Source organism: Mus musculus, chromosome 4 (genome assembly GCF_000001635.26).
Source record: "Mus musculus strain C57BL/6J chromosome 4, GRCm38.p6 C57BL/6J".
In the NCBI taxonomy this organism is placed as follows: Eukaryota; Metazoa; Chordata; class Mammalia; order Rodentia; family Muridae; genus Mus; species Mus musculus.
Genome location: NC_000070.6, coordinates 48,601,846 through 48,628,103, shown reverse-complemented (window position 1 = coordinate 48,628,103; position 26,258 = coordinate 48,601,846). Strand labels below are relative to the sequence as shown.

The 26,258-nt window shown below is 43.0% G+C and overlaps 1 protein-coding gene across 4 annotated transcripts in view; it reads right to left on the bottom strand.

The window, feature by feature from the left end:
* Tmeff1 (transmembrane protein with EGF-like and two follistatin-like domains 1) overlaps window positions 1–26,258 on the bottom strand; it is a 78,062-nt gene that overhangs the window by 35,029 nt on the left and 16,775 nt on the right. For 2 of the 4 annotated variants that reach the window (XM_006537837.2, NM_001356272.1), the window contains exons 2-5: window positions 23,414–23,523; window positions 17,562–17,691; window positions 13,121–13,147; window positions 10,773–10,872 (exon numbers count right to left, since the gene is read on the bottom strand). In XM_006537837.2, coding sequence (XP_006537900.1) covers window positions 10,773–10,872; window positions 13,121–13,147; window positions 17,562–17,691; window positions 23,414–23,523 — 367 coding nt within the window. The remainder of the gene's footprint in view (window positions 1–10,772; window positions 10,873–13,120; window positions 13,148–17,561; window positions 17,692–23,413; window positions 23,524–26,258) is intronic. The other 2 variants (XM_006537838.1, NM_021436.3) reach the window with 1 other exon arrangement.

Below are 26,258 nucleotides of genomic sequence, written 5' to 3'. Positions count from 1 at the left end.
TCTGAAGCTTTGCCAGAAGCTCAGTTAGGAAGCAGAGCAGGATTTGGAGGTCCCTGCCAACACAAGAATCCTCAAGCACGGCCCAGAGTCCAGTTGTGGCCAGTGTTGGGAAAACCTTGCATAGGCACCCTGCACTCAGGCAAGAAAGGAAGTGGCTGACCGGTGACACAGGGAGATCAAGAACGACCACTCCCAGGAGCCTGGCTTCTGAGACGGGACACTTCAAGTGTTGGGTCCTTCTTTGTGGTGGCCAGATACTTCTCGGAAGGGAATGTCACCAACTAAGGCCTCTTCGAAGAGAGCGTGTTTGCCTGTGAGCATCTCTCGAGACAGCTGCACACGAGCTCCTTCTGATTACAGGAAGATGGGCAGCTGAAAGGTCATCTGCCCAGAGGGTTGGCCAGACCACCGTCACTCAGACTGGGTAAGGTTAATTCTGACAGGTTTTGGCAGATATCTTTTGTATCTTTCTGACTTTTAGTATCCACACTCAGACTTTGTATATTCTTAATATTTGCCATGCTGAGAAGTAAGGTCATTTTACATGATCCTCCTGCATTGTAATCTCCTTTTGGTAGATTCTAAAGAGTATTATTAAACCTCCCTTTTAAATGTGAAGAAGAGAGAGAGAGAGAGAGAGAGAGAATATATTGAAGAAATAAAAGGCAAAGATAAATAAATTTAAAAAATAAATGAAATAAAATTTCTAAAAAGATCACTAAAGCCAAACATTGGTTCTTTTTTCAAGTCAGGGAAGCAGATGGAACAGAGAATGGCAATGGAAGAAAAGAAAGAAAGAAAGCAAGCCAGTCGGGGGCTGGAGAAAGGCTCAGCCTTGAAGGATGCTTGCTGTTCTTCCATAGGACAAGAGTTTGTTTCCCAGCACCACATCAGGCAGTTCACAACCAGCTCATAACCCCAGCTCTAGGAAGCAAACACCCTCGTGCCCTCTGCCAGGCAGACACACGGACACACATATATAAATAAAACACCTTTCTCTATCAATCAAAAAGAGTTAAGAGAGCTTGCTGTTCTTTCAGAAAACCCAGGCTTGCTCTTATTACCTACATGGTGGATCCCAACTATCTTGAACTCCAGTTCCATGAGGTCTAACATCCTTCCTGCCCTTCACCTGGCTGGTGGCACACAGACATGTATGTAGGCAAAACACCAATGCACATACAAAACTATAATAATATTTTCAAAAGGGCCTGCAGGGATGGCTGAGAGGTTAAAAGCATCTGCTGCAGAAGACCAGGGTTGGTTCTCGACACCAACGTGAAGCTCTAGCTCCAGGAAGCCCAAAGCCCTCTTCTGGTCTCTCCAAGCACCTGCACACACAGACACATAAATAAACACACATACATAAATGGAAAAAAATCTTAAATAATAATCAAAGGAAAACATAGTGAGGCTAAGAAGAATGATTCAATGGGATAAAGCACACAGTGACAACTCTGGGGACCCGAGTTCAATGCCCAGGACTCGCATCATGAAAAGAACCAACCAACTCCTGGAATTTGTCCTCTCACCTCCAAATATGCACAGCAGTGTGTGTGTGTGTGTGTGTGTGTGTGTGTGTGTGGCACACACATATATATGTTCTATGTACATATCCATTTATATGTATATATTTGTATGTATATATACATACACATATACACGTATGCTATTCAACTACCTCTTAGAACCCTGTCCGAGAGTCTAGAGAATGACTCCGTAGCTAAGTGCACTGGCTGCTCTTTAAGAGGATCTGGATTTGGGTCCCATCACCTGCATGGTGCCTCACACCTGTCTGTAATTCTAGTTCCAGGGAATCTGACACCCATTTCTGTCCTCCACTGGCATGAGGCGCACACATGGTACACATACACATATGCAGGCAAGCACTTATACACATAAAGCAAAATAAAATAAATCTTCTTAAACAGTGAATCCTGCCAGATGGCTCAGCTGAAGGGAGCTCCAACAATAACTCCAACTTCTTTAATGTCAGAGGAGGCGATGTCGTAACCTCGCCAACCCCCAGCTTCCATTCAGAGGCTGCAGGTGGTTCTTGTTCTACAAGCTTCGCTGGCAACACTACTGCCCTTTCATTCCCCGATGAGGCTGATACTACAACGCTGGCAAGGTTTTACTTTACAGCCAGGTACACAGTAGTTGCCTAAATTACACATGTGGGTTAAAACACTTCTGGGTATAATACAGATGTTACAATAAAAACGTTAAGTAACACGCAGCCTGTGCTGCGATGCCTTTATAAAAGAAAATGAATGTGTCTGTGTATCTGCTTGGACATGTACGGAACACCCCCGGAAGAGTAAACAAAACGAATCGTGATGATTGAAGGCAACTGAGTGACTGGGAACATGGGTGAGGAAGAGACCTTCCCCTGCAAAGCCTCTCTGTGCTTTTCAGTTCCTCACACTGTGAGTTTCAAAGGCATAAATGCATGCATACGTAAGTAAATAAATGACTAAATAAAATGACTCCTATGATTTAGGGCTATGATTTTGGTAAATTGCAGCTTCCAGTCTTTAAAATTGGAACAATACGTCCTAACACTGCTGACAGAATCAAAATAAGGTCTGGACGGAGGGAACCCTTTGAAATGTTTCAAATGGTGTGCATGCTTGAAAGGCATCATTGGACTATCATTCAAACAAAGCTAACCTTTGTCGTTCATTCCTCTAACTGCACGGAAAGTGCCATTTCATCTCAACAGTTTACTTAGCAGTTAGGAAAACACTGACTTAAACTAAAGCTGGTGCGTTTATTTAGATTTAACAAACGACTAATCAAGCCTGTCACAAGTTCAATACATTAAATCCTCACAAGTAGCTCTAAGTGAATAACAGATCCAAACCTCAGACTGCTATTAACCTAACAATGAAGGACCACAGGAAGCCCCCCAACTTGCGGTGGTTTGAATGAGAATGGCCACCGAAGGCGCCTACTTTTGAATGTTTTGTCCCCATTTGGTGGAACTGTTTGGGAAGAATTAGGAGGTGTGGTCTTGTTGGAGATGCACCACTGTGGTCAGGCTTTCAAAAGCCCCACACCATTCCTCATTCCCAATTCGTTCCCATGCTCCCTCCCTCCCTCCCTTCTCCTCCTCCTCCTCTACCTCCTTCTCTTCCTCTTCCTACTCCTTTTTCTTACTTCTCTCTCTCTCTCTCTCTCTCTCTCTCTCTCTCTCTCTCTCTCCCCCTCCCTCTCCCGTCCCCTCCCCTCCCCTCCCTCCTTCTCTCTCTGCCTCGTGATTGTGTCTCAAGATGTGGTGATCTCTCAGCTCCTGCTCTAGCACCATGCCTGCCTCCCACCATGCCACCTTCCACAATGGCCATGGACTAAACCACTAAAACGGTAAGTCCCAAATGAATGCTTTTATAAGTTGCCTTGATCATGATGTCTTATCACAGCAAAGTGCCTAGTCCTAGGGACCTTACAACCTGCCAGTGGCCGCATGATATACAAAACATAGTGTCACACAGATGTTGTTCTTCAAGACCAAAAAAGAACTCATAGAGACCATGGAAAATGCTTCCAAGAAGAGGTGGTGACCTTCTACCTAATTCACACTCCATTTCCATCTAGAAGGAATGGGTTAAAATAGATAAACAGGTATGGAACTCCAGACAAAGGGAGCACGGGGGAGGGAGTGCAAGGCAAGAAAAGACACTATAAGGACATTCAGAAGACTAGAGGTTGTGGAGAGATGAAGATCTGTACCTTAAAGACAAATCTATCGAGGGAAACCCTCAGAAGTTATTTCTAGAAAAGAACCTGTTTTTGCTAACATCCAGATTACACTTCACATAAAATAAATACCATTGAATAGTATTTATTTTCTATTACCAGGAGAGAGAAAACTTAAAATTATGTTTCTATAATAGTCTAAAGGACCACTGTAGAAATTCATTAAACTAATTGATTTTTATTTTTATTATCTGACAGACAATGTCATACATGTATACAATGAATTTTGATCCTATTCGTGCCCTTACCTCTCTTCCTCACCCTCTCATTCCCTCTGGAGCCCTTCTTTAAGGACGTCCCCCTCCCACTGTTTCTTGTGGTTTTGGATGTGAGCCTAGCCTTTAACAGCTGAGCATCTCTCCAGCCCCTTGTCTTCTTCTCAGAGACCCCAGCAAGGCAATTAGGGCTGCTTGCATGAGCAGGGGTGTGGGGTTATTACTGGATCATGGGCAACTTACCAAAAGCTACACCCTGAAGAAAATACATGCCCTCTACCTGTCCCTCAGTAGCCATTAATGGCCAATAGCTCCTCAGATAGCTGTGGGGCCTTGTGAATCCCCTCAATTATTTTTTAAGTCTATTATTCTGAATGTCCACAACCAGGCAATGCCAAATAGCAGCCATCAGTGGCATCTCTGTGTGGAAACAAAGCAGAAAGAAAAAATATGAGAAACACATAAAGCTTTCAGAAAGAAAAGCAAAGATTTCTCTGGCTTAGAAGGGAATCATCAGACAACCAGCAGCAGGCAGACCAAGATGTCCTCCAGGCGAGTTAGCCTGCTCTCAATGCTGTCTGCCTGCCACACCTGTACAGTTCTCTTAGCAGCTCTCAGTTATTTATATCATGCAGAGGTAAAAAGGAAAAGCAGCCCCAAAGAGCAGACTGCATCAAACACACAGAAGAGCAGAGACAACTTCCATAAAGCACAGCACACAAAGCTCAAAGAGAACCATTTGGAGGCTTTTGTATCTCACCTGTATTGGCGCCATGCCTGGAGGCTGTACCTCAGACTGTTCCTAGGCAGGGCCTGGGGTCGGGTGCACAAAGGCACCAGAGAGAAGGATCCTCTCATTAGTAGCCACACTGCTCAGAAAAATGGCCACTAGCTGACTTGTAGCAAGAACTGAAGCCTTGGACAAATTAGAAATGCCCTTGAGAAAAGGGAGATGGGCGGAAGGGTAACTCCAGGAATGCAGAGTTCAGAAATGTGCCTCAGTGTAAAGGGCGTGCTGATCACGCGGCTCAAGGCTGAAGAAGCCATCCAAAGAAGTCCCCGTCCTTCACAGCCCTCACACTGGAACCTCACTCACAAGGAAGGGAGCTGCTGGTTTGGGAACCTCAGCTACAAACCTCCAGATATAAACCCACAAGGTAAGTAATGAGAACGCAGCCACCAAACCCCATGCAAAGCTCGGGCGCCCCAGGAAAAGCACAGTCTGCCTCGGGAAGAGGGGAGAGTAGCTCAGAAGTCATTTGATTTCTAAGTTGTGCGTGCTTACGTGTGTGCCTGTATGTGGGTATGTGCATACCAGTGCAGATGCCACCCACCAAAGCGCTAGGAGTCCCATCTCCTTAAGCTAGGGCTACAGGTAGTGTGAACCCACCCAACCTGGGCGCTGGGAACTGAACCTGGGTCCAGAGCAAGCGCAGTAACTGTTCCTAATTGCTGAGGCTGAGCCATCTCTTGCCCCAGTGATTTAGATTGTGAATGACTAAAAAGAAGCCAGCAAGCAGGCGGGAAAGAAAGTAAGCAACAGAGACCGCAGTCATTTCTGAGTAGGAAAAGTATAGGCTCGTTTGACATTTCAGTTATTCCTAAACTAGACACTGTCCAGAGACTCTCTTGTTTTGTGTTTGAGGAGGCAGAAAGGCAAAGCTCAGTCAAGGTCACTGACAAGGCACACATGGCAACACCCATAAACAGCAGCTAGCAACCTGACAAGAGGGAAGAACGCTTTGTTTTGCTTTTGGGGTTGGGTGGGTGGGTGGCTGACTGTTTTCTAAGACAGTCTCATCTTACCCAAGCTGGCCTCATATTCACGGTGTACCAGAGAACGACCCTGAACTTCAGGACTCCATTTCTTGAGTGCTGGGATTACAGACACATCACACCAAGGTCTGTTTATAAAGTGCAGGAAATTGAACCCTGGGTTTAGGGCAAGTACTCTACCAACTGAGCTATTAGTCTTTGATGGCTAACCAGCTGGGCCAGGAACCTGTGTGTCTCTCCCTCTCCAGGGCTAGGGTTATACACTTGCACCATCCCACCCAGATTTTCACCTAAGGGTTGGGATCAAACCCAGGTCCACACAGGAGGACATCAAGTACCTCACCAACTGAGCTATCTTCCTATCCCAGAAAACTCATTTTACAAACAAACACAAAAGCCCAAAGTACAAGGCAGAGTGGGAAGTCAAGTCTAACAGAGAAAAACGCCACACCAGAACCCTCACACAGCACAAAGGATAAATAAAGTCTTTGTCAAAGGCCTACAAACAGCAAGCCTCTCCAGGCTTCTGAGCTCATACTCCCATGGAAAATCAGCACTGCACTTCTCTGCCCTCCTGACAACGGCCAGGAAAGCCAGTGGAAAAATTAGGTAAGAAACTTCAAGAATATGCTGAAATGTACATACTCTCCCCAAGAAAGCAAGGCAAGTCAGACAATGATGTCACATGCCAATAATCCTAGCACCCGAGAGGCTGAAGCTGGAGGGTAGGAGGTTCAAAGCTAGGTTCAGCTAAATTGGTAAGACCTTGTCTTAAAAGAGGAGAAAGGAGGCTGGGGGTGTGGGGCTCAGTGAGTACAGTGCTTACCAAGCAAGTGTGAGGACCTGAGTTCAAATCCCCAGAACCCTCAGAAAGCAAAGCATGGTAGACCAGGTCTGTAATCCCCGTGCTCCATGAGGAGATGAGCAGCAACGTCAGGAGACTGCGAGACCAGGCAGCCAGCACATACAGTAGCAGAAAAACAAACAAAGAAAAACAGAGAAACCTCTGTCTCAAGCAAGGTGGACAGTGAGGACTAACACCCAAAGCTATCCTCTCTCTGACCTCCACGTGGGTCATGGCATGCACTCATCTGACATGCAAACAGACTTTAAAAGGGGAAGGGACATGGCTGGAACAAAGATCTCTGTGGTTAAGAGTGCTTGCCACTCTGTCAGGAGGACCAGAGTCTAATTCTCAGCACCTACATTAGGCAGCTCACAACTCTCTGTACTTGCAGCCTGCAGCTCTAGGGGATCCAATACCCTCTTATGGCCTCAGAAGGTGCCTGTGTACACACACAAACACACACACACACACACACACGTGTACAAAAAAAAAAACAAAATTTTAAAGGAAGGAGCTATGAAAGGACAGAGGAATTTATACAGTATAATTAATTAAATTTTTATTAAACAGCTGAAGTTAGAAAAATATAGCCCTTTCTCTTAAAAAAATTAATTTCCATGGTACCATTACTCCTTCTTTCAACGTCCTGAATTTCCTTCAATGTATCGATTAACAGTAGAAGGAACCTTAAGTGTAAGACACTAGACAGATTATGCAGCATTTCTTCTGACAGCAAAGATATTACGAAATGAGAAAGATAAAACATTTTAATGGCTACCCATATCTAAAACTATGTGAGATCTATAGCTATGATAGTTATGTTTGAGAGCATTATCTTTCAAACCACAAGTCACATAAGCAGTGGATTATGAAGTCAATTTGTGGACCACTATGGTATTCCTTTGCTACTTTCCTGGCTATCGCGAAATGCCAGAGAAAAGCAATGTAGACCAGGAAGCTATGGTGGTTTGAATTAAAATGGCTCATATATTTGAATGTTTGGTTTCCAGTTGTTGAATTGTTTAGGAAGGATTAGGAGGTATTGGGCTAGGAGGCAGAGAGGGGGTGTCACTGGGGGTCCACCAGGCCCAGTCTCTCTCCCTTTCCCTCTCTCCTATAGCAACCTCCCCCACACCAGCATCTGCCTCCTGCCTGAGGACCAGGATGTAAGCTTCAACGACTGCTCCAGTGCCATGCCTGACTGCCTGATGCCACCCTCCCCGCCATGATGGTCGTGGAGCAACCCTCTGAAACTAAAGCAAAACCCCAACTGAATGCTCTAGTCTTTACATTGCCTTCATCACGGGGTCTCTTCACAGCAATCAAACAGTAACTAAGCAACTAATAAGAGGGCTTGCGTCACGGTTAATGGTGGGAAAGTCATAGCAGTGGTAACTTGAGGCAGCTGGCTGGTCACATGGCATCCTGTGTCAGGAAGTGGGGAGAGAGGACTGCTGGTGTTCAGGTTTACTCTATTTATCCAGGCAATAGAAAGGTGTCTCCACCTTAGGGTATGGCATCTCACCTCAGTTAACTCAGTCTAGAAACTCCTTCACAGATGTGCCCAGATGTTTGGCCCCTATACAATTCTAGACCTTATCATGTTAGCCTTCTACTGTTGTTCAATGTTTCCTTACTGTCTCATCATCAATCCTTGCCTGGCCTTGGCTATTCAGTGCAGTCCATGTTCTCCTCTGCCCAGAGGTAAGCCCTCCCCCATCGGTGCCCACTCTCTATGCTTAGAACTGGTTTCTACATAAACAGTGACAGCCAAGAAACATACAAAATAGGGCTGAATAGAGGTATTGTGAAAGGAATAAAAACCGACAAATACACTGAGCCAATCAATCATGGGCAGATATGCAGCCTATGAATTGTGGGAAGCCACATGTGCCATTGCAGAGTGGCACTGACTACTGCTGGCCACCACGCATAAGTTTGGACAAACAACCAATGTGTACATATGCAGTAAAGATTTTGCAAAGACACTGCCTGGCCCGGGCATGATAATGAGGCTTTGAGAGTATAACCAATCAGATGTGAGACATGCAAATGAGGTATGATAATGAGGCTCTGTGAGGTACAGAGAGAGAGAGAGTAGCCAATCAGATGAGGAACATGCAAATGAGGCTTAGTGCATAACCAATCCGGGTATGAGACACGCCTCTCCTAGGCCTATATAAGCAGCACCAGTTCTGGGCTCGGGGTCTCTTCGCCTCTGCAATCAAGCTCTTCCAATAAACGTGTGCAGAAGGATCCTGTTGCAGCGTTGTTACTGCTGGTCAGTCCGGCGCGCACAAGAATGAACACTATTATAAAACTGTCCTAAGGAAAAGTAATGAAAAGATTCTTTCTCTCTCTCTCTCTCTCTCTGTCTCTCTCTCTCTGTCTCTCTCTCTCTCTCTCTGTCTCTCTCTCTCTCTCTCTCTCTCTCGCATACACACACACACACACACACACACAGAGCTGTTCCACCATGCCTTATCATTCGTAACATTTGAGGAAGGACAGCACAGTATCTGTTCTGGAGATTGGTATCATTTCTCTCTGTCCTATGAACCACTGTCTTCTTTGGATTAAAAAAAAAAAAAAAACAGTTCTCCCACATCAAATCACAGGCCAGTCCTGTAAACAATGTGTAGAAACAACACACATTAAAATTTCTGAAGTCGCCAGGTGGTTGTGGCACGTGTCTTTATTTCCAGCTCTGAGGAGACAAAAGCAGGCTCTGTGAGTTCAAGGCCAGCCAGGTCTACAGAGTGAGTTCCAGGACAGCCAAGGCTACACAGTGAAAAACCTCTCTCAAAAAACAAAACAAAACAAAACAAACAAAAATTCTGAAGTCACTTTCCTATATTCATTTATACCAAGCATCTAATTTTACCAAATGCCCCTCAAACAGTTCATATTATGCCGCTAACATTGAAAATGGTATGGTCTTGATTTATAAACTCACTCTGGGCATTAATGCTAATTAATACACTATTTTGATGAAAGAGAATTAAGCACTGAATAAAACACAGGATCTAAAAGCACAAAAATAATATACAAAAGGAATAAAGTACAAATCTCTTTAAAATGAGTGTTTTTGACTATGCACTAGAGGAAACAGAAAATGAATAAGATTCATCTAGCTGTCAGGTCCTCAAGTCAGTATCAAAGCTTTGAAAATCAAATATGCACAAATTAAACACTGTAGGGAAAGGAAAAAAACAAGGTAGGGAGTACGCAAACATGGTTCTGATGAAAGGAGAACTCAGCCTGACGGCTGCCTGATGCCAGCTTGTCACTGTACTTCTTTCAGCGAATGTCTGTTGGCCATTAAACTCACCTTGGTGTAAGCGGGACACGGATAAGAGAAACCACATGAACTACTAAACTGAGATTTATAAGAATAAGTTTCGATTATATAAAACAGTTAATACAGCTACATTTTTGAAAATTTCTTAAATTTTTCTGAATGCACAAAAACACACTAAGTTTTTGCATAAAACTGCAAGAGAAGAAACAGAAGCTGGGCGTTATAGATGCTAGCAGAGGGGACTGGAACAACTCAACAGTTTTCATGAATAAATCATTATTAATATACACAATTTCTTAAAAAAACAGACCCAAAATGTTAAGATTTTATTTATAAAGCTTTTCCTTGTTGTACAGAAAGTAAAAACATTGTTACAATCGCAGTGTAACTGGCAACCAGGACAGTCAACTCACCAATCACAGCTGTCACGATACAGCAAGAGTCTTACACGAAAACCTAACAACGTTTACAATTTTGTTGGGGCGAAGTCCCCAGGCTTGGTGGTGGATTACCAAGGGGCTAACGGAGGAAGGCGGAAAGGCGGAATGTCGCGGGAACTATTCTTTGGCTCTTTGGGTGGGGGTGTCCTGGGGCTTGTATCACAGCTACCTTTTTAAAACAGCTATCAAAATTATTTTTAAAAGGACACAGATAGAACTCAAAAACTGTATACTGATTCTCATTCTAAACATTTAAACAGTTATTGTAGCAACATCAACTTAAAATGTGAGACGGTCAGACTAGCTAAGGGCTAACAGCAATAGTCAAAACGTAAGTACGCATGCGCAGAACCTCCAGGCCAGGGTAGCACGCTCTTCCCACAACGCGGGGGAAGTGGCCTAGAAAGCAATCCGCGCCTTTCCCCACAACTCACCCAACGTTCTCCGCATCCTCGTCACACTCGGCCTTGTACTTGCACGGTCCACACTTGGAATGTTTCCTGTGAGCCCCTGCTCCTGAGCCTTCCTCCTCTGCTGAAAGAGAAAAGTCCACCTTTCACGCAGAAGTTGCGATGGATCCTTTCCAGGCCTTTAGGAACCATCATCTTCTTTTGAAGGAAAAAGCGCCCAAGGTTCTGGAGAGAATCACTTCTAAAAAGCTCTCAGAGTTAGAAGCAAAAACCGCTGCGGCTACTGAACAACATATCCCCACGACACAGCGAGGTTAGCGAAATAACGTCTTAGGCTGTGTGTGCTGGGACAATACGGAAGGTTTAATAAATGAGTTTCTAAAGAATTGCCCTTTAATATTGAGTAGAAGAAAATAAAACATGCGCAAAAAACCAGTCTGTGACTCTCCTCGCCCAGAAGCGCCTGTGGAGGCTGACTGGCACAGACATGCTGGAACACAGCCTGCGAAAACCGTATTATCATCACCTCCCTTCACACTAGCTCCACACCCAACTTTCTAAACACACAAAAACTCACTTCACAGTCAAAAGAAATATTTGTCTCCGATTCAGCATGAGGAAAGGGATGCTCTTACAAGTCCCTCTTCTCTAGTTGATCCACTTAGCATAGACAAAAAAATATGCAGATGTAGAAATCTTCGAGTCTCCCATTTCCCAGCCACAGAAGGAGCACGTATCATTGTCAGCAAAGAACTCACAGTCCCTAGACAAGGGCAACCTGCACCTGTGGGCCTCAACTAGAGTGAGTCTTTGCAGCTCTCTCAAAGAAGGCCAGGAGGTCAGCTGTGAGGAAGGAGTCTGGCCTCGAGGGACGTGGTGTGTGATAGAATTCCGTATAGGGGAGCCAGTCAGTGAAGGACTTATCAAAAGGCGTGTCTACAGATAACGTAGACACCTAACCTCCCCAGTGTCTGCTATCTGCCTAGTCTGACTGGGAGCACTCAAACACAAATGAATACCCAAACAGATTGCAATAATCATGATAGCTAATAATTCTGAGACTTCAGAACCATCATGAAATCCGACATGACTGAGCTAACCACTGAACATTCCAGCCCGTGCTCCCCTGATGGCTGACAACAGCCTACATTCTCAGCTAAATAGCCAGGACTGTAGTATATTAACAAATCTTAGGAGCATCTGAGGCTCCTAATGGAACAGGGATCGCAGGGACCAGGTCATGTGATCTCTTAACATCCTTTCTTGCTCTCAGATCTAAAATTCATGAAGTTAGCGTTCACACGTGATTACAGAGCTCCAGCTTAAACACGTCCATTTAAATCAAATCCTATTGTTCAGTAGCTTTTATCATTTTCTTTCCGGCTGAAACTCCCATCCTTGCACTCCTCCCCATAAGTGTTCTGTTCTCTGCAGTCCTTCAAAGTCCCTTCCACCTCAGAAACTTTGGGAACCTATGAGGAAGGCGCAGCCTGACACAAGGTTTCATGTGGCTAGGATCATAATTACAGCTTATACTTGCGCTTGAATTTTTCCCAGTGAGTGGTCTTTTAACATATCCTCAGGGTACCTCAAATATTATTGTGCATAGAGTAGATAGTAAGATTTACAGCTTCATTAAACATGAGGCAGATTAGTCATCCTCATTCCGGCCCTGCAATGCTATTACCAACTATGACATCAGAAACCATTTTTCTCTGAAATAAAATTTAAAACAGAAAATTTTTAAACTTTTGATTTAACTCTTAATTCTACCAGAGCTGTTTTGTGGGCTTTCTCTTCTAGACACAACTTACTCTAGATTTAAAAAAAAAAAAAAAAAAAAGAATCCTTATGACTTACGATTTAAAAAAAAAAATAATAGAAGCAAATAAAAGAGATTTCAAAGTTCTGTTTCATGATAAAAATCACTTGTGTGGACAATCCTGAGCAGAAGTCAGCTTGTGTAACCTGAATTTAACAGGAGCTATGATGGGTTCCCTTTAGTCTGACAATATACCTTCAGTGAAAACACTGTGGAACAAAGACTGCCTGAGGTTACAAGGAGAGCCAAAGTAGCCTTGGTGGCCAGGGGACAGAGCTCCCTGTAAGGATGGTGGTGGTGGTGATGAGCCACGACGCTGCATATCATTAAAAGTCCTTGAGCTAGGAACTTCAAGTGAGGAAGCCCTTATGGTGTCAGAGTTTTATCTCAGCGTTGTTAAATATCAAAGGAGAACATCTGAACTGGACATGGAGGACCACGCCTGAAATCCCATCACTTGAGAGGCTAAGACATGAGAACAGAGGGGAGTTCCAAGCCAGCCTGAGCTACAAATGTACTCTCTCAAAATAGTCAAGTCATTGAAACTTACCTCCTTCTCCAGATCCAGAGCCGTTATCTGAGAAGAGAAACAACAAATGTAAATATTTCTCCTGGAAATTCTCTTTTCAGATAGTAACATTTCTTTTTTTTTTTTAATTAATTTATTTATTTATTATATGTAAGTACACTGTAGTTGTCTTCAGACACTCCAGAAGAGGGAGTCAGATCTCATTACGGATGGTTGTGAGCCACCATGTGGTTGCTGGGATTTGAACTCTGGACCTTCGGAAGAACAGTCGGGTGCTCTTACCCACTGAGCCATCTCACCAGCCCAAACATTTCTTATCATAAACAAAAAACAACAAAAAAAAAAAAAAAAAAACCCTATGGCATCCAGGATCATATATTTCTTTTCTCACATTTCTGGCAGCTAGGTTTATTTTCATATGTCTACTTTAGGCTGTACAGAGTAAGTAGCCTAGACACATAACCATCAGTCTTTCTAACATATTAGAATACATTTCTTACATCTCAGAAGGCAGCCGGCCAGGAAATACCCAGATCCCATGTACCAAGACTAAAAGATACTATGAACAGCTAAACAGAAATGATTTGCCCACCCATTTAAAAGGTAAAAGGAAATTTTAATTTTGTTAGGGCTGGAGAGGAGCTGAATAAACTGCTTCTAGTAGAAAGATAAAGGCTGAGCCTGGCTCCAAAAGTCTTCTTAATCAAATTTGTGGATACAGACCAGAGGCCAAAAGGCAAAAAAAAAAAAAAAAAAAGTCCCTAAGGTTTAGCAAGGAGAACCTCCCTCAGGGTTGAATGTGCATAGTAATGATAAAATTAGCTTCCTCTGGGAAATCTATCCAGGATAAATCTCAGAGAGAGCACAGTCTAAAATGTAACTAATGTACAATTTTTTAAAAAAATTATAGTACTGGGCCTTATACATACTAGGCAGTTTTATTTTGTAGGGCTGGACCTTGTACATACTAGACAATCACTCTACCACTGAGTCACACTCCTAACTCTAAAGTTTTATTGTATAGGACTGAAAATTCCAATATATAACACAGAATGAAAACAAGAGACTCTGTCATATCATCAGCATGGAGCTGTAAAAAAAATAAAAATAAAACAGAGATGGAAGATGAAGTTTTGACACTTTTCAGCACTCTATAGGGGAGATGATATCTTGGCCCCTGGGAATTGATTCTATTCTTCAAATCGTCTCTAGAACGGAAGATAATACTGAATACCAGTCCTTCCCTCCAACCTCCACCAGAAACACATCAACAGGGGGTTAGAAAGCACACATGCAGGCAGTGGCAAGTGTAGAAAGCACACATGCAGGCAGTGGCAAGGGAACAGGCTCTGTGTGCAAAGTTTTCAGTTGCATTCTGTTTTGATTTAGCCAATTGTGTGAGGCTGTCTCCTGAAAGGAACGAGGGGAAGAATGGAGGAATGGAAGATGAGGAGTTGAATTTGTAAAAACTTATGAAAGCCTAACCCTTAGTTTTCTTAGGAAAACTTTTGTTCCATGTATGTTGACTGGACACATATTAAGTTCCAAGGGCTGTGATAAATTACAGTGATAAGACTCATTCCAAGTACATGAGACACTCACCCTAAACCGTTTTTTCAAGCCATGTCCACTTTTAATGGATATTTAAAAACCTCACAGCTGCCTTGGTCATTAAAGATTTCTACACACAGGAGCTGGAGAGATGGCTTAGCAGTTAAGAGCACTGACTTCCAGAGGTCCTGAGTTCAATTCCCAGCCAGAAACCACATGGTGGGTAATGGGATCCAATGCCCTCTTCTGGTGTGTCTGAAGTGAACAACAGTAATACTCGAATATATAAAATAATAAATCTTTTTTTAAAATCCCTAAATAAATTAAAAACTGTAAGTACTCTGATAATACAGTAGTTTCCCTTGTTAGAATTGTATCAGTGGTATACACACACACACACACACACACACACGCACGCGCGCGCGCGCGTGCGTGCGTGTGTGTGTGTGTGTGTGTGTGAGTCCATCTCAGTTCTGAGAAGGTGTTTTGCTTCCCTAGACAGGACACACAGCCTCCTGGTTGAGAAAGCACCTAAGTGGCTGTAAGCAAGCAGATCAGGTAAGTGAAATGCAGCATGCTACATGCATAGATACACAGACGATAAAACAAACTTCCTAGAGAGGCCAGAGAAGAAGAACTCCAGAGTAAAGCCTAAGACGAGATTTTTCTGAGTAATTGAAAGAGAAACTATTTCAAACTCTCAGAATAGGACACCTCTAAAGACTAAAAACATGAAAACACTGGCCCAGTCAGCAAGCAACAAAATAAGGTACCTCACCACCTCGGTATTTCTGAGCTCACCAAGCCCAGAAGGCAGATATCCATGTAATGACCTAGAGAAACAGAGTTCACAGAGCCATAGCTGCCTGCACAAGGTTACATGGTAAATAAAAGCTGGGCCAATTTTAACGCTGAGGCCTTCTGCTCCTAGTTTCAGGGTTGTTTGCAACCTGCCAAGCTACCTCCTGTCACTGCCTATCAAAGCAACCTGGTGTCTTACACACGTGCTCCTAATAAATGATCAATATAGCATCAGAAAGAGTCCCCAAAATTTCTAGATGAAGCCTGTGAAACACAATGTACTTAGAGAAGTGTATGAGCACATCGCATGACAGCCCAAGAGCACAATAATCTTGTGTACAGTAAAAATCTATCCTTGTTCAGAGAGGTCTGATATTTAACCTAGGCTTCTGGGCAGTCATTTATAGTATACCTGATAGTAGTGTCTGTTGGGAGTGAGCTCTACAACAGAAATAGAGAGTAGGCCAGCCACACCTCACAGTATGAGGGCTTAGCCACCTTAGCAAGATCAAGACTGAGGCTGAGTTTGAGTCCCCGAGCGTACGTGTAAAAAGCCCGATGTGGCAGCATATTCCAGTAACACCAGTCCTGGGCAGACAGAGACAGATCCTGGGAGCTTCCTGGCCAACCAGTCTAACTATACCACAGATGCAGTGAGACCAAAACTCCAAGAAATAACGACTAGAAGCTGGAAGTTGACTCAGTGGTTAGCAGCATTTGCTGCCGTTACAGAGGACCTGGGTTTATCTCCCAGCACCCACAACTCTCGCTCCGAAACACTCTCCTCTGACATTCTAGGGCTCTGCACAGATTCTAGTTTCCAAGCAGGGGAAACACTCATCTACAAAAATAAAATAGTAATAAAAAAAGATAGCAGATGTCTCTCTCTAGTTTGCCATGCATCCACCCACACATAGAGGAGTTTACCTGAATACATGCATCATGCATGTTTATATCACACACTCAAGACACACAAATGGAAAAAACAAGATCAGTCATGTGACTTAAAATGGAAGCTTTGGGTCAAACTGTGTTAGAGGAGCTAGAGTCTAAGATCGGCGACATCCCACATAGGGGATGAAGGTGCGATAAACCCCAGCGCTGGAGCTCCGCTTGCCCGGTTGACAGTGCTCCCTGAGGAAGTAACACTGTCCGTGAGTCCTTGGAGAGGACAGAGCTGGACGTTCCATGTTTGGACCTCTCCCAGAATCTGTCCTACCCATCTCTGCTTTGGCCAATTTTGAGTATATCTTCTCCATGCAATAAATCATAACTCTAATAGCTTTTAGTGAGTTTTAAGAGCCCTTCTAGGAAATTGTACCTGAGGGCAGTTTGGGGAACTTCTTGCACTCTAACTGGTAACCTAAGTGACAGCAGTGTTGGGGACTCTGCCCACTAACTTAAAGTTGGCCCTACAACCTTCTAAGCACCCTAACATACTGTGAAAAGCAAGTGCATAGAGCCACCACCAGCCTCTACCTTTACCACTGGCCCCTGCACAGTAACCTCTAGTTACAGTACCTAACCTGCACATACACCTTCACACTCAAGCACACACAGGCAGCTCACACTACAGCCTCCCAGGAACCAGCTGCCACCAAGTCAAAGAGAAAGGAGAGAGCAGGTAGATGGCTTGAGGTGACCGATGGAAAAGAACAAAAAACTTGGAAAGAGATACAACCTTGGAGACATATGTTCATAGAGGCTTTCTAGAGACAATCATCTCAGGTAGATGGATGGATAGATAGATAGATAGATAGATAGACAGACAGACAGATAGACAGATATTAGATAGATGGATGGATAGATAGGTGGGTGGGTGGGTGGGTGGATGGATGGATGGATAGAGAGAGAGAGAGAGATACTTATTTTATGCCAGTTCCCAATTCCAAATTATATCAAACAAAGTAAATATGAAGTTCTCACATAAAATATAGTCAACAGGCATACGGTCAATACAAAAATCAACTCAAGTTAAGAAGCAGTAACATAATATATGAATAAAACCCTCTCAGCCACTACCAATCCCTGTAGCAACGTAAGCCTAACGCTTCTGGCTAAATTCTTTTTTTAGAATATATGGCAGAGTCATTTCTAACATCATACATACCAGAGTAGCAAGGTCCACGCGCCACCACGGTTATGTCTTTCTGGTGCTTGCAAGCAGCCCTCCTGAGAAAGCACTCATTCTGGTAGGTGTCCCCGTTTGACCCACAGACAGGGATGTAATTTGTATGGCACTGCAGAAAACAAAAATGCACTCTCAGAATGAGGCATGAATGTTAATGGCCTGGCTCACACTCATTAACACAAAAGCATAGTATTATGACATTCTTCCACTGCTAGAACAGGTTGTCCCTGTGTTTTACTTTAACAAAGACCTGACTCTTCCTCATGCCTTTTCTCACGTTCATAATGAAAATAACTACCCTTGAGTGGAACTGGACATCCCTGTGCAATCTACTTTATTTGTTAAGAAAAGCCATAGAAACATTAGGAGGACAGTCGTGACGATGTTTATAAAGAGCTACTTAGGTGATGTCACGTTGTCATTAAAATTCATTTACTCAATACCTCTAGTAGGAAAAGTCCCCGGGGGAGAAACAGAGGAGATACAAAGAAATCAACACAGCCTCTGTACTCAGAGATCTTATTTATAATCCTGTTAGAATAGGGGGAAAAATTTGCAAAGCTAAATCGTGTTCCAGATCAATCGATCAGACAGACAGTATGATGCCTGATCTCTAGTATTACAGCGAGGGTGCTTAAAGAAAACTTCATCAGAGAAAGTGGGATTCGAACCAAGCACTAACCAAGGACTAACAGGAACGAGGCAGATGAAGATAAGCAGTCACGAGATCTGAAAGATGGCACTGGCTCTGATGCTAAAAGAACTTTAGAAAATCTATACGTCAAAAATAGCACCAATGGGGGCTGGGGAGATGGCTCAGAGTCAGGAGCCTGTTCTGTTCTTGCAGAGGACCAGAGCTCAGCTCCCAGCCCCCACACTGAATGGCTCACAACTGCATGTAACTCCAGCCACTCATGTTTGGCAGCTCACGACTACCTGTAAATCCAAGCACTCCGACATCTTCTGGGATCCCACGGGCACCTGCACATACCCACACAGAGACACATATGCATGCGCGTAATTTTTAAATGTTCAAAATAAATCGTTTTTAAAAATAGGATAAATGAAGTTTCAGAAATCTTCATTACGTAAATAAGAATGGTGCAGACGTTCTTTTAAAATGGGCCAAAGTATTTACAGAAAAATTAGAAACAGACAACTAATATATAAAAGTAATTGACTTTCATTAGCAATCAGGGTTGTATACTGAAAATGAGAAAGAATGAGTGGGTAGGGGATTCACTTAGAGTCCAGGCTATCGAGGAACCTATCTGAATTCACCTGCCTCGTGCAGGGATTACAGGCATGGGAGACAGTGTACAGTCTGTCCCCTTTTATTTTTTTTTTCTTTGAGGCAGGGTTTCTCGGTATAACCCTGTCTGTCCTGGAACTCACTCTGTAGACCAGACTCGCCTCAAACTCAGATATCCACCTGTCTTTGCCTCCCAAGTGCTGGGATCAAAGGCGTGTACCACCACGCCCGGCTCAGTCTGCCCTTTTTTAAAAGTATTATTTATCCATGACACTGAATGCAAATTTTTAAGAAATAAATAAATAAAATATAGCAAGAAAATGTATTGCTTTCATAATCTAATTTAGAAAATATGCATACTCTAGAAGAAAATATTAATATTTTTTCATATTATCTCTAATTTTCTGTATATCTCAATTTTTCTGCAATCAACAAGATGTACTTTTACTGTTATCTTTTGTAAGTGGTTGGCCTTGGTGTCTGAAGTATAAATATGGGATATTAGCACAACTCAGCAACCGCTAACTAACAATATATTTTATAACCAAGGCGGTTTTACTCTAAATTCAATATCAGCAAAATCTTACACAAACTTTTATTAAAATTAAATTTTTATTTGGAGAGCTTTGTATATGAAACTGCTTATGATTATTTTTAATCCAACTTCATTATAAGTAGATGTAAACCCTGAGTACAACATTGTCTTCTAACACAGTCATTCCAAAGCATGTAACTTATGAAATATTTATATCATAAATGACCTTTATTTTTCTTTTATATTAAAATTATGAACCACAATTCATTTCTTTAATCCTGTGTTTTGTAGGCTACACTGTGAATTTCATTTAAAGGTAATCAAGAAATGGAACGTAAGTTACTGGTGATTGAAAGGGTTTTGAGTCTGATAGGACTGGAAATCTTAACATTTATAAAACAATATCCCAGTGAGCAATGGGCAGCAGCTTTAAATGTCCTATGGACTTAAATAGTCTAACAACCAATGAAGCCCAGGATAACGTCAGAGCCAGGGCTCTGGCCCATCACCTGTGTGAAACTAGCACACTTTCCCCCTCTGTCTAAAGCTAGGTGTCATTGTAATGTCATTACAAGAACTAAATCAGGTGTTTCTATTCAGCCACGGCAAGTTCTTAGCAACTCCGAGCTGTCACTGCTGTAGCTACTGTCATTTCTAAGTCTTGCGTTCTTGTGTAGGAGCACAGCTAATGAGTGCAAGAAGAGTCACAGTTGCTCCCAGTGATGTACTTTAGACACCATACACGCTATTCAGAGCCTGGCGATAAGTCACTTGGTGATAGCGAGCAAGGGTCCTTACATCCCTGCAACCGTCCAGGAGCCCACACTTCAGAGCGAACCTGAGATGAGGAAGTAGATCTGTTGTCTTCATCATTCTTTATTTCTAGGTCTCTCTTGGAAGCCTCCCAATATGCTTATGGACAAATGAAAAGCCCTGGGCAGTTTTACAACATTCAGTGTCATCCACTGGCCCTGCACATGCTCCCTAACCTCGGCCACCCTGGATGAGGGGTAGGAATCTCCATTACTTGTGATTGTGATGACAGTGCCAGCTGTCTGAATGATACAGCACTAACCAGCCCTGGAACCCTATCCATTCAAGCACTTCTTATATACCCACTATGTGCCAGGGACTGTTTGGATCACAACAAAATAATAAAATAAAGTTCCTGGGATAGTTCATCTTGATTGTCAACTTGACTGACTGACTGATTGATTGATTGATTGATTGATAGGTACCTAGCAGCATATGTATGTCTGGGCATGTCTCTAAGGATTAATTCAGGGAGAAAGGCCATCCCTGAATATTGGTAGAACCACCCAACAGACTGGGGGGCGTTAGAGGGTAGGACAGGAAGAAGCCCCACGAGCACTGGCTCTTCCTCTGTCTCCTGGACACCATGATGTGAATGAAAGGCTCTTATCCGTCACACCATGAAGAACGGAACGTCGGACAATGTACTGCAAAATAAAATACGCCTTTCCCCGGGTGTAGCTGCTTTGAGTGGGTGTTTTGTCACAGCAAGGAAAAGTAGGAGTAACACAGCAGGGATGGGTAATTTCATGTGGCAACTTGACTAGGCCTTTGGGTGTCCAGATTAAAAGTTATTTCCGGATGAATCCGTGAGGGCATTTCCAAATGAAATTAGCAGTGGAGTCAGTGAACCAAGTAAAGCAGGCTGCCCTCCCCAGGGTGATACACATTAGCCAATTTGTGGGGAACCAAATAGAACAAAATGGTGGAGGAAAAGCTTCCCTCTGACTGTACTGAGATACCAGTCCTCAGCCGTCAGCTTCCAACAGGGTCTTAACACCACTCTGTTTCCTGGGTCTTAAGCCCCTGACAGGTTGTGTGGCTTCTCACCCCCTTCACTCAAATAAGCTAATTCCTCATTAATCTCTTTCTCCATCACTCTCACACAGTCAAGTACCCTGTTGTATTTCTGTGGGAAACTCCAATACAAAGGTCTAGTAAGAGTGAGAGGCCGAGGGAGCTAGTAAGAACAGATACAAGCACAAGAAGACAGGCTACAGAACTCTAAATCCGACAAGGGAAAAAGAAAATTAGGGGAAAAGTCAGAGACACTAAGTTTTAAGGGGAAGATGTAGCATTAATAATTTTTCTGTGCATATCATTAGTGAGCGACTTTGTTTATATAACTAGAAAGATAATGGCTTTTATGAACCAACAAAACTTGCAGTTACCCACAATTCTACTTTCTGTGAACATGAACCTAAATCGCGCCCCCAGAAGCTTGCATTAGCACTGAGCGCATGCAGAATTATAAGCCATCTTTCAAGCAATTTGATTATCACTGTTAAGATTTACACAGCAGAGCGCTAGGCCTAATGCACATATCAAGTCATTGTTTTTAAGCTGCCAATAATTTAGGTTTTATGAACAGATCCGTAATCTCACAGGAAGGCAGCAGAGCAATCAAAGCGGAGACTCCTCCGGAGAGGGAACAAGCCCCGCTGTAAGCCTTTCGGCAGTTTGCCCTGCAAGGCAGGGAACCCTGCCTTTAACCAACTTTAGCATCCAGGCGAGGACATCACACACAGCAAACCTAGAAAAGCACCTTCTCGTCTCTCCTCCTCGCTTGTATTTCTCTTCCTGCTTTGCCACCGGTTAAGAACCAAACGATTTAAGACAGATCAAGGAAAGATATTTTTCTTTAGCTGTTGAAGGACATTGAAAAGGCTACCTTTTAAAAAATAATCTTTTTTTAAAAAAAGTCTCAAGGGCTTACAAAAAAAAAAAAAAAACCCATAGGAAAACAGAATATAAAATCAGCTCCATAGAAATGAAAGAGGCCCATGGAAAGGCAGGCACAGAAGGAACTGATATCCCCCAGCCAATGGGCAGCAAGGCTATGAAGCCAGCCAAAGAGGCTAACCAAGCTCCGAAGAAAGTGGCTATTGTGGAGCCTGTCTCACAGAAATACTGCTCTGTATAAATGAATGAAAAGTCTCTTTGACCCCAGAGCCTGACTGGGTGGTCAGTAACACTGCACCTAACTACCCGTCCCCAGGGGTTCAATAACAATGTACCACCCGATCCTTGGCTAGTCAGTAGGGATGTACCTAGCTAGCCATGCCTGCTACTTCAATTCAATTCTCTATTCCTTATAACAGAAATAAACATAATGATAGTTCATGGTATTCAAGGAAGTTTCAAACACAAGTGCTCTTACTGTCTGCGTTCTTATGACACCTTCCAAGTATGAAATGCACCTCTGTTCAGATGGGATACTGGTGAGGAAATAATTGTTAAGGACAGAGATTTGCCTGAGGTCACTGGGTTACTAGAAACGCTCACTCAGCTAGAAGCCATATGCCTGGTTTCTGAACCTCTTCCTCTCCTCATAATTCAAAATGGCAGCAAGACTGTAAGCGAAAACTAGACAAGCTCTTTCTATACTTCATGCCCAATTCTGAGAGGCCATCTACAGCTAGATTATAATTTGTTAAAAAACCAGGAACAATGGAGAGTAACAGTCTCCATCTCTCTTGCTTTTCACACAGTAGCAACACAACTAAAACCCAAATGGAAATGCTAAGGTGCCATACTCTTGGATTACAAATCTAAGTTTAAGGCATACTCTTGGGTTGTGACTCTAATTTCCAACCCATCTCTGACCCTGATTCTCCCTGAGGCTCTAACTCATCCTAGTTCTAAAGAGGTACAGTAGGGGAGGGAAAAAGCCATGTCAATAGAAAAAAAAGGGGGGGGGGAATCATGTCAACCTGTTAACTAAGAGGCTCTCCCTTGGCAGATCCTCTTTCCCTACGACCGACAAAGCTGACTCTTGGCTATTTAACATTTTCCCACGCATGTGCACACCTATCACGGTCAGTCTGTCCTCTTTAATTTCTGAAATGAACCACAGAAAACACAAATAACAGGACTTCACCTGCCAAGAAAGAATCAGTGGGCTGGGTGCTAAATTCCTTCGGGGCTCAAGGTACTACGTGCATTTTATTTGAGAAATGTCAGATTACAAAACGGGGGAGGGTAAAATTAAGTTAATTTTGGTTTTCTCACCTGAAACTGGCATGCGCATTTCAAACCATCTCCATCTTCTTTGCAGACACCTCCATATTTACAAGATGATTCATCACACACTCTGATGTCAGATTCTCTCAGATTTAATTCTGCAAGAGAAGAAAACATTGTTTCATGTGTATACACAGCCATACACATATACTACACACACTTATACATACACACACACACACATATACAAACACACACACACACACACACCACAACGTACACAGATTAATAAAAGCACAAATGTACTAGGCATCTCATTCACTGGTATAATAACAGACAATATAATAAAGTTATGGTGCCAGAGAGATGGCTCCAAAGTGAAGAGCACCTGTTATACAAACATGAGGACCAGAGTTCACATCCCAGCACCGACACAATAAGCCAGGCATCTGACTACACCTGTAATCCCAGACAGGAGGCTCTCTAAGGCTTGTTGGCTCCCAGCCTACTGAGAAAAATGTAAACCCTTGGTTTAGGGAAAGAACCCTCAAAGGGATAGTTGGAAAGTGACAGAAGTCACCAGTACAGACACGTGTGCATATATCCACACACACGTACACACAAATACATAAATCCTTAAAATAAATAAATAAAAACAGAAAAGCAAGTTCCTGTCAACATGTTCAGAATATCCCACAGAGAATCTTAAGCTATATCCCCAAAAGAACCTCAAAATGCTAGGTCTGAACACAATTTGAATTTTTGGAATTTTTCTATTTAGGGTTGCTAAACACAAGATTATGTTGTGAATGTCTTGATAGTTTCCACTCTTTGCCTGGTGAGTGACAAATAATAAAGTTTACATCATCGGTATTCATTCCAGGAAAACAATTTTAGTTACAAAGAATTATAAAAGTAACTTGCAGGGTATGGAACATTTATAAACACAAAATTAATGACATTGAAATTTTCTCTCCCATTAAAACTTCCAAATGACCAAACTGATTAAAGTTACCACCGGAAGCAACGTCAAGCACCAAATTCATTTCTGCCCCAAGACTGTCAGCCCTGCACTGGAAGCAGCACATTCAACTTCCTCAGAAACCGTACTGGCTAGTTTTGTGTCAACTTGACACAGGCCGGGGTTATCACAGAGAAAGGAGCTTCAGTTGAGGAAATGCCTCCATGAGATCCAGCTGTAAGGCATTTTCTCAATTAGTGATCAAGGGGGGAGGTCGTCCCCTTGTGGGTGGTGCCATCTCTGGGCTGGTAGTCTTGGTTCTATAAGAGAGCAGGCTGAGCAAGCCAGGGGAAACAAGCCAGTAAGCAACATCCCTCCATGGCCTCTGCATCAGCTCCTGCTTCCTGACCTGCTTGAGTTCCAGTCCTGATTTCCTTTGATGATGAACAGAAATGTGGAAGAGAAAACTGAATAAAGCCTTTCCTCCCCAACTAGCTTCTTGGTCATGAACGAGAGCCACAACAAACGCACATCTGCAAACAGTAAACAAATGTCTGTCTTAAAAACCATCTCAGCATACTCATGGTCATGTACACTGAGGAGCAAGGCCGAAGCTCATCTCTGGCTGGCTGCATTGCAGAAGAACTCTAGGAAAAGTACAAGATGTCTCTTGCACCCTACACCATGATGAGGTAGGTATCCACTTCCCCAGCAACCCACTATCCCTGGTTTTCAAAGCAGGGTTCCTGAACCAAGTCAAAAGACTACAATGTTTAGTGGCTGCTACCTAGCGGTATCTTCGGCCTTCCCAAGTCATCTGTTTGCACCCTCGGCAAGGGTGTCTACAGTGTGCCACTCCTAAGAGCTGGCAACTGGAGAACCGATTCAACAGTTCTTACATGAATCAACACTTTAAAGCACCAAGTCGTGGGTTAGGGTAAGAACAGCTTTTATATACCTGTGGGTTACAGTTTTTTTTTTCTTTGTCTTAACTGGTCTCAAGGTCACAGCAAAATTTTGCACTTAAAACAAGACAGCCGTCAGGCGTGGTGGCATACGCCTTTAGTCCCAGCACTTGAGAGACAGAGGCAGGTGGATTTCTGAGTTCGAGGCCAGCCTGGTCTACAGAGTGAGTTCCAGGACAGCCAGGGCTATACAGAGAAACCCTGTCTCAAAAAACCAAAAAAAAAAAAAAAAAAAAAAAAGACAGCCAATACAGTACTTTTACTGTTCTGTTCTACAAACCCACCTACAGAAGGTGGAGTCAAGTTCTAGCTGGGGCTGTAAAAGTCTTGGGTTCTTTGCTCTCCTCTTCCAATTTTTTTTTCTTTTTTTTAAATGAATGTGCATGGTAGGTTTTTTTTGTTTTTCTTTAAAGATTTATTTATTTATTATATGTAAGTACACTGTAGCTGTCTTCAGACACTCCAGAAGAGGGCGCCAGATCTCGTTACGGATGGTTGTAAGCCACCATGTGGTTGCTGGGATTTGAACTCCGGACCTTCAGAAGAGCAGTCAGGTGCTCTTACCCACTGAGCCATCTCACCAGCCCCCTCCTCTTCCAATTTTTGCTTGCCTTTTCTTCCCTACTTAAAAATACATTGAGCTTTCAAGAATCCTTGATATGGGCCTTTTTTTTTCTATATCTAGTCACTAAAAATTTATAGCAGGTCCAGTTCCAAATAACTCAAGTTCTAAGCTACAGACCCTAAGAAGAGCCTGTTGTGCATAGTTAGAGCTACCACCACCATACACACATAAGCCATCAGCTCAAGATGTCAGCACAAAGAACGTGTCAAGAATCGTGAGGCTACCACACCACATTGAGTCCACACCTTTCAATTACTGTTGTAAAAATAAGCAAATGACTGTATTTATTTCTAAATTCAAGCCCTCTTCATATAAGCCAGGTCACAGATGCAAACCATTAAA